We start from the raw sequence: 9,527 nt of genomic DNA, 5'->3' as shown, positions 1-9,527 counted from the left end.
ATTTCAACACTGCGACAGACCATTTTTAAAATTGCATGTCCAAAGATCATTTTTTTAGTGTAAAGATTGAAATTAGAGTCAAGAATATAAATCACAGACTAATTTTCACTGTATGATTTATTTATTTTTTGTATGACAGTTAAGATGGATGTTCCAATTAACATGAAGTAAATTATGGGAACCATTCATTTTTAATTGATTGGAATTTTCAAGGAGCAAATAATGTACTGTACTATAGACTTGTAATTACATTTTAAAAATATTTAATAATTATATCCTTGATGCTAATTTCAATGTTTATTCTGAAAAACACCCAAGTTATCTCACTAACTTCATGTTGTATTAATTTTTACCATTACCAAATATGTAGCCTACCACCATCTGAAGCATGCCGAACTCCATTATTTTGTGCATTGCACTAAGTCTAGTAATATTAAGGTTAGGGTCCCTTTACTATCTTGACATTGGAATAAAAAGTAAGTGTAATTGTGGCATTGGTAATCTAAATAGCTACCAGTATCCAGCTCTGTGTCACACCAAAGCTAGGCTGTTATACATTTTGTCAAATCATTTTCATCAAATACTAGGGGAGTTCTACAATTACCGGTATCTAGAATGTTGTGCATGGATTTACCATGAAGACATTATAATAAGTTGAATGTGACGATACTTTGCACAATTTTTCTGATTATTTTTTCGGAAGCCATTGCAATCTATTATATTGGGGTTATAAATGTGTTTTATTATAGATTTACTTTGAAATGTCTACTGAAACATTAACCAAATCTCAGTATTGCACTTTCTTACTTTGTTCTTTTACAGACCAAAAAATTGGTGCAAAGTACCCTCAGAGAGAGGATACTTTACGCCACTTTAAATATTCCATTGTTAAAAAAAAAGCAAGGAATGGACATGGAGCACTGTTACTTTAAAGTATACAGAAGTAGACTATTTAGAAATAAGTGTAGTAATTTATTAACAGTGTCTAAGATATAAAAGAGATACATAATTGGAAAGTAGCATAATTTAATCATGATTCATATACTTAGAAGCATTGCGGACATTTTCTAGATTCGANTTGCATTCTTGATTTATCTACTAATAAATTATGTTAAAAGGATTAGAACAATGTTAAATGCCAAATATTTCAATGGATCGCTTAAAGAATGGAATCAAAATAGTTTCTATCCTGTCGGAAAGTATGATTCGTCTAAAAAATTTCATCAGTTAAAGCATTGTAAGTATAAATGATTCATTTATATACTAATCGAAGAAAATTAGTGATTAAGAATTACATTATCTTTTAGCCTGTAAAGAAAACCAGTGTGAAAATGGCGGAACGTGTCACGATACTTTGGACGGTTATAAATGCCTATGTAGGCCTCAGTTTAGCGGGCGCAACTGCTCGATATACAGATTTGCAAGAGATGATGATTGCCCTATAAAATGTCAGAACGGAGGACAGTGTTATCAACAGGAGAAAACTTTCCTGTGCTCTTGTAAACCTGGATTCACGGGGCAATATTGCCAAATATATGGCACATGCAGAAAATGTATGGATATATTTACATAATGTTTTAAAACAATCGTAATGCTAGATGGTAATGTACAAACTATTGCTTTATTAGTTACGTGCTTAAATGGAGGGAAATGTTTTTCAAGCATACGTACTGCTAAATGTTGGTGCATGAACGGATTTCGAGGTGAATTCTGTGAAGAAAACATAGACGATTGTGAATTCCATCGATGCCAAAATGGCGGGACCTGTATTGATAAAATACAGGTATTCTTTTTGTGGAAACTAATGGAATATCACACTGAACTATCATGTTTATAAATACAGTAGTTATTACTAATTATAACCATTTATTTCTAGGAATATTCGTGTTGTTGTCCTCCTGGATATACCGGGAACCTTTGCGAAAAGAAATTAACGTGTTTCCGAAATGATTGTAAAAACGGAGGAACGTGCATTGTTGTTGGAAGAAGCGAAAGATGTGTTTGTATGAAGGGATTTGACGGAAGACGTTGCGAAATAAATAATCAGTGCCGTAAGAATCCGTGTTTAAATGACGGAATTTGTATCCCTTCTTTTCCTCGCTACGAATGCAAGTGTCAGCCGGAATTTACTGGAAAAAATTGCGCTAAACGTGAGCCATATTCTTTCACGTCACTTGAAATTAATTCAGAAATTAAAAAATATTAACCTAGTAAATTATTTTAAATATTGCGATATTGATATTTAAAAAGTTTAAAATATTTGATTGCAAACACTAAACGTATTAGTACACAAAATTTCCAAATTTATGGTAACGTATCGAAAGACTACCGAATACCATAAGCCTCTCTATCCCGAACGAGCATTTATTGTAAATTATGCCACTGTGACAAATCGAGGCAAATAGAAATCATAATACAGTAAAACTTCCATTAACAGACACCCCGAAGAGCGATCTCCTCTACGTAACGAAGATTTTTACAATTCTCTTACCCTTTAAATAGAACATTAAATTGTCAATTATCACTTATTGTCATACGTATTAATGTCATTAAATTTGTGTCTTATTGTTGGAATTAAGCTTACGGTGCCAAGAAACTATAAACTATTCCCGTGTTATTCATTTATTTGACAAGAACGGTAGTACATTAGTAATGCAAAAGAAACTTAAAATTGTTACGACAACAGTCAGTATTGGGGTAAAAGTTCAAAGGTGATGTTGCGAATATCTGCCGGCCGCTTTAATTAAAGTGTGGGAATACATTCGGTATTCTGGCATTTATGACGTCATTTATGATCTTAACAGCTTTGTGGTGGCTTAGGTGTAATGTATTTTACAACGCATTTATTGAAAAAAAGCAAAAATGTTCCAAAAATTACAACTAATCGATAAGTGCGAAGCGAACAAAGCGATGTCCCCTCTAATCTGTTTGCTATTTAGAATTCAGTTAAAATAATATTTTTACAGCAGAAAAAATACCTTTTTCGTTAGTAAAAACAAATCAAATATTAATTAAATTTTTTTAAAATATACAATTTCAGAAAGGAGGATGCTGTACGCGCTGATATTCCCAGAAAAGAAGCATTTAGTGACGATAGACATTCCTCCATTAAATGAAATGACAATGTCTTTTTTCGTAAAATTTCCAAAATCTGGGATTGTAAAGGACAGAGGAGCAATTTTCTCACTGAGATTCGAAGATAGAGATTCTTCTATACCCGAAGGATTTGATTTGAGTGGCTTTCCATACGTGACTTTGGTTGCATTTCAAAGGACATTTCTTGTTTCTCACGCAACGAGGTATTTATTTTAATGTAATGTAACAGTAGAAAAACAATGGCCACATTGTTTGATGACAACACATATTTTAATCATACACGTACAATACATAATTGAAACTTAAATACGCATTTGTGTATTCAGTATGTATATGGTTTATTAAGTATTATGATTCGATGTAACGTTGTGCTTGTGTTATTGATGTAAAAGTAACAAGAAAGGGTCCATTCTAAGCGCCTTTGAGATCCGTCGCCCAATCTCTATAGAGACATTACAGTGAGTTCATACTATGACGAATAGGTGGTGACATTGTTTATCGATTTGGACCTGTGTTTTCATTCTGTAGTTATTACAGATAATAAACCAGATTAAAATTAAATTTGAGATTATTTTGATTAAATTTCTATATTTAAATTAATTTACATATTCCATAATAAATGTATTTTTGTAGTGATTTTTGGCACTCTTTCGTTCTGATGTGGGATGGGACTATCGATAAAATATACGTTTATTGGGATGGAAATGAAGTGACGAATGACAAAACATTCCAATCGAAACGAATTACTACGTTAAACAGCACTTTGATTCTCGGTCAAAATGACATTCATATATTAAATTCAGAACCATTTGTTGGAGTAATATCACAGGTAAGATTATTATAAGCATTATATTATTGTTTAAACAAACTATTTCCTTGCTGTTTATCACAAAATTAATTTTTGTATATTCTAGGTGAATATATGGGACACGATACTTCCAGTAGAATTTGTATCGAAACAGACATGTGGACTAAAGGGCAATGTACTTTCGTGGGATGCCGTTCAGTCTAATATTCAAGGGGATGTAGTTATAGAACAGTATGTGGATCTATGTAAAAGTGGGTGAAATTACGTTTCTGTAAAATCATTAAATAAAAACTACAGAAATATTTTATATTATTTTAACAGGAAACCATTGCAATGGAACAGAATGTTATTGTTACAAACAAAATTTGACCGAATGTAAGCGATTTTTTTGCAAAATTTAAATATGTTTTTGCCATTTTGTTCGATACGTTTTGATGTAGACAACGATAAGTATCATTTTTTCAGTATTAGCTTATTTATTAAAAACTGTTTAATATTTTAGAAAATTATTTAACTTTAATAACCGAGGAAACATAAATTTATAGAAATTATTCAAACCCGAGAACTAGTCATTATTTAGTTGCAGACACATCTACAGCTGGAAAGATAATGCCATCATTACATGTTGTAATGATGTATTTTTAGTTTTTGCTTAACTGTTTTGAATATAAAGCAGTATAATTGAATGTCACGTTTATCACAATCTACATTATGACAGACTTTATTATCATAATAAGAGCAAAAGTTTAAAATACTCATAACATCAGTAATACAAAAATCCCATTGAAATAATCTTAAACTGAAACGTCAAAACGTGTACAGTACATACCATACAGAAGCTGTATTCATTGAAAATTTGATACNTTAATTGATTGGAATTTTCAAGGAGCAAATAATGTACTGTACTATAGACTTGTAATTACATTTTTAAAATATTTAATAATTATATCCTTGATGCTAATTTCAATGTTTATTCTGAAAAACACCCAAGTTATCTCACTAACTTCATGTTGTATTAATTTTTACCATTACCAAATATGTAGCCTACCACCATCTGAAGCATGCCGAACTCCATTATTTTGTGCATTGCACTAAGTCTAGTAATATTAAGGTTAGGGTCCCTTTACTATCTTGACATTGGAATAAAAAGTAAGTGTAATTGTGGCATTGGTAATCTAAATAGCTACCAGTATCCAGCTCTGTGTCACACCAAAGCTAGGCTGTTATACATTTTGTCAAATCATTTTCATCAAATACTAGGGGAGTTCTACAATTACCGGTATCTAGAATGTTGTGCATGGATTTACCATGAAGACATTATAATAAGTTGAATGTGACGATACTTTGCACAATTTTTCTGATTATTTTTTCGGAAGCCATTGCAATCTATTATATTGGGGTTATAAATGTGTTTTATTATAGATTTACTTTGAAATGTCTACTGAAACATTAACCAAATCTCAGTATTGCACTTTCTTACTTTGTTCTTTTACAGACCAAAAAATTGGTGCAAAGTACCCTCAGAGAGAGGATACTTTACGCCACTTTAAATATTCCATTGTTAAAAAAAAAGCAAGGAATGGACATGGAGCACTGTTACTTTAAAGTATACAGAAGTAGACTATTTAGAAATAAGTGTAGTAATTTATTAACAGTGTCTAAGATATAAAAGAGATACATAATTGGAAAGTAGCATAATTTAATCATGATTCATATACTTAGAAGCATTGCGGACATTTTCTAGATTCGACACCCTGGTATAACTTGAATCCTAGGTTCTCAGGTTAGTCTCACCATAATTCCAGGGGGTACCCCTTCAAAATTCCATTTAAATTGTAGTTAAGTGTGTTTTTTTGTTATTGATGCTTTCAGACTTTGCTGCAAAACGTAATTTCAGTAGTGGTTTCGTTTTTAGAAAGCCCCAACAGTTCTTTTCTTGGTTGATTATTACAAACTTTACTATTTTTCCAATTATACCCAAACAAATATAGACAATGCAATGGAGTTTAGATTCATCCACAAGAAATCCAAAGTAACTCATGCAACAACCCAACAGAAAACTTTTGCTAGCGACCAATACTTCTCTTTCCACTGCATCATGTATTTTTTGAATGATTATGACTTCATTACATGGCCAAGAGAAATGAGAGAACCGAGTTATTTTCTTTCTTCTAAGGACATGCCAGGCTTTACGCAGTCTAAAACTTCCATGTTAGTCACCCTATCCATGGTACTTGGAGGTCCTTCCTCCAGCACTACAGTTTGAATATATCTATTCTGTTAGTTCTCTTTGCAGTCCAACTCAACCGTACGTGACCGTGGGAAAAATAGCCTGGACAAGTTTGCATTTAATTACCATCTGAATATCCTTGCTGCTGCAAATTTTTTCCACGCTTAGCATCGCACTTCGTCCTAGTGTAATTCTCTTGATTTCAGGTGTTACTTCTCCATCTCGGTCAATTAATGACTTACAGAAAATAAATCTCGGACACGTTCTATGTTTGCCATGTCTTTTTGTATGAGCTTGTCATCACCTTGGTCTTTTTAACATGTTTGTTAAGTTTTATCTACGAAAAGTCTTTTATATTCAAAAGACCAGAAAATATGGAGTGTAGAGAACTTCCCATCTGTAATATTTAAAGGATGAATTCAGTTATCATTACTGTAATTTTAAAAACAAAACAAGTAAAATAAATTTCGAAACTTACTTTTATTGGAAACTTTTTTGTAACGTTAAAGTAATTTCTAAATGTCAAACACAGGGATTCTTTACCAAATCTTTTCATAAAGTTTAGAATCTAAAAAGTTATTTCCATTAAAACATTAAAATAACTTACAGTACGTATAAACATAATAAATGTTTTTCTCAATAACAATAGATTTTAAATGTTAAACCTTCAATNACTTGTACGTGTCCACCGAAGATGAAGTTATTAAGTGATGAAAAAACGTGCACAGGTACAGTACATTTTACTGACAATTTTGACACGTAAATACGAATTAATTTGAATTGCATTAATTAAATTCCGTGCAGAAACAGAAAGATGCGTTACAGGAAATAGGATTTATACGGTAAATAAGCATTTTAAGGAATTTTAGATGATTTTTCTATTTTAATTACTGTTTATTAAATTAGAATGGAGATAAATGGGAAGAAGGATGCCAAATGTGTCGATGCTTTATGACAATTATCCGATGTTACAAGATACCTTGTCCTAAATTAACGTGTCGTAGAGTAAGTGTATTTAGAAATGATTTTAAAATTTTTATTATAATTTGTTAAAAAAAATTCATTTATCTTTAAGAATGAATTAATGATACATCAACCCGGGACATGTTGTGCCAAGTGTATCCCAAGTAATGATCAGTTTTATCGTATCTATTAAGTGATGCCATTTTAACCATTTTTTCACCAAGTTATATTATTAACTATGAACATGATTATTAAATTTATAGTTTCATCAGAATAATTATCTAAATTTTCAGCCATTAGCAATAAAATCGACTTAAATTTAGCAATATTTTATGTAATTAGCTTGAGTTTTTCGGAGAAATTCTAATACAGTATATTTCTGGTTTATATCAATTATCTCAGCAACTCGTAATTGGTGGAAACTGTTTGAGTGACATCACTGTACTTAATTGTATTTTGTATTTGTTTTATAACGGATAATGACACGCCATTTTAGATTCACGCTACTGTGTTATCGAGAATAACAGATTTCAAACATTCGATTTGTCGACATTCACTCATAAAGGAATGTGCCAGTATGCGCTTCTACACGATTGCTTTGAAGGACAATTCAGCGTTAGATACGAAAAGTCGGGAAGTAACACCACACAAAACGATTTCATTATTATTGCTAATTGTGCAAAGTTGAGGATCACCGCAGAGGGCGCATGTATCATTGACGACGAAAGGATAGAACTTCCATACGTCGTAAATGCTAACATACGAATCAGCAGAGATAATTTGGATAATTCTTTAACAATTTCGACTAAATCGTACGTCACCTTCATTTGGTACTCATCTACGAAGGTTAAAATATTTATAAACCAAAAACGGAAAGCGAAAGTTTGTGGATTGTGTGGAAATTTCAACGACGACAAAGAGGATGATCAGGCAACTCTACCTTCAAAATTGATCTGGGTAACGATAATTTCAGATTAAATTAGCGATTTCTAGTATTAAAATGCGAGATATAAAAACACTGAAACTGTTTCAGCCATCCACTTACAATAAGGAGAAATGTGGAAAAATCTTGACAGTGGATGATCAAACAGAAACGCCCGCGGTACACGGACAAGACTACACTCGGGAATCAGATTATTACGATTACGTAACAAAGAAGCCAGGAAAAAACATGGACGAAGTAATCGACGAGCTCATGAAACCCATTAAAGTTATAGTTTTCTGCGTAACAGTTGCAGGATTTTTACTTGTAATTCTATTATTTCTATTTCTATTATATAAAGAGAAACAAAATGTCGATTTGGTAGACTGAAGCGATATAAACAAAATTAAAATTTAAGTTAACTAAATATATTTTTTATTCTTTTATTGTGACTTCTTAGTTAACACTGAAATACTGTACGTGTTATGCCGATTATCTTAAGCAGTGTAATCAATGTTAAAACTTTTCTAAATTTATATTTCCTTCTTTCGATATTTTATTTTTTTGTATACATAGCAACATGATGCACACGTGCAGATTATGGTTTTGTGCTTGATATTTGTGCAACGAGTTGTATAGTGTGTGCAGAACTTCGGGAGCTGGAATTGACACGTGGGCCGTAGATTGACCTCTGCTGTTATATGCTATATGCTAAGTGTAACCATATTCACATAGTGAAGACCCCCTTTTTACAAAAAGTTAGACAGAAAGATTATAGTAACACTATATTAGTAAGAGGTCACTTCCCATATATTTTATATATATTGATAAGTAACTTCAATAGATACAGACACATCTATGGATCACTTCTTCCTTTCCTCTTCCCCTCAATTCTATCGCATTTCACTTGTTATTTTATTTTACGTCTGGAATAATATAGAAACAATCAGAAAAAAGACAATAAATTAAAAAAAAAGTGTACGAAAATATTATAATAAATTGGGATATTCAATAGAAGTATAGAAATTTGCGAAGAAAACTTCCGTCCTGTTTGTACAGTGTTGAATTCTTTGACTGTAGACATAAAAACTTTATTTATTTACACTTCGACTACGACAACATGACACGAATTGGGAACTTGAAATAAATAGCTAATTTCTAGTTGACACTTAAATGTCACTTTTACCGGTATCATTGTATTAATGATAATTTTACCAATGGTTTGGACTTAATTTTAATTGCATAAATAACTAACAACCTTTGGTAGAAGTTTATCTAAATAGTCCCAATGGCGGCATTTCCAGAATCTCCACAACATGTGTGTTTTGAAAGTTAATCTAGGTGTTAATGTCTTTAGTTGACAAGTTTTCTAACTTCAATTCAGTACTAGAACAGTTGTAATGTTTAAACGTAAATTTGGGAAAATTTCTTGAACTATTTTTTTGTTTATTTGGCATTTAATTTGCATAGAATCCACGTTGAGCGTCAACTGTTTGGATGTGTTTCGG

General features: G+C 31.7%; 1 protein-coding gene across 1 annotated transcript in view; it reads left to right on the top strand.

The window, feature by feature from the left end:
• LOC111621884 overlaps positions 1 to 9,527 on the top strand; it is a 76,680-nt gene that overhangs the window by 1,955 nt on the left and 65,198 nt on the right. The window contains exons 2-11 of the mRNA XM_023364140.1: positions 1,119 to 1,237; positions 1,308 to 1,553; positions 1,629 to 1,783; positions 1,877 to 2,150; positions 3,041 to 3,299; positions 3,730 to 3,925; positions 4,011 to 4,155; positions 4,226 to 4,279; positions 7,594 to 8,054; positions 8,131 to 8,346. Coding sequence (XP_023219908.1) covers positions 1,119 to 1,237; positions 1,308 to 1,553; positions 1,629 to 1,783; positions 1,877 to 2,150; positions 3,041 to 3,299; positions 3,730 to 3,925; positions 4,011 to 4,155; positions 4,226 to 4,279; positions 7,594 to 8,054; positions 8,131 to 8,346 — 2,125 coding nt within the window. The remainder of the gene's footprint in view (positions 1 to 1,118; positions 1,238 to 1,307; positions 1,554 to 1,628; positions 1,784 to 1,876; positions 2,151 to 3,040; positions 3,300 to 3,729; positions 3,926 to 4,010; positions 4,156 to 4,225; positions 4,280 to 7,593; positions 8,055 to 8,130; positions 8,347 to 9,527) is intronic.

This window comes from Centruroides sculpturatus, unplaced genomic scaffold, assembly GCF_000671375.1.
Source record: "Centruroides sculpturatus isolate CEXI.00-Female unplaced genomic scaffold, Cexi_2.0 scaffold200, whole genome shotgun sequence".
Classification (NCBI taxonomy): domain Eukaryota; kingdom Metazoa; phylum Arthropoda; class Arachnida; order Scorpiones; family Buthidae; genus Centruroides; species Centruroides sculpturatus.
This window is presented reverse-complemented; position numbering and strand designations above follow the sequence as displayed.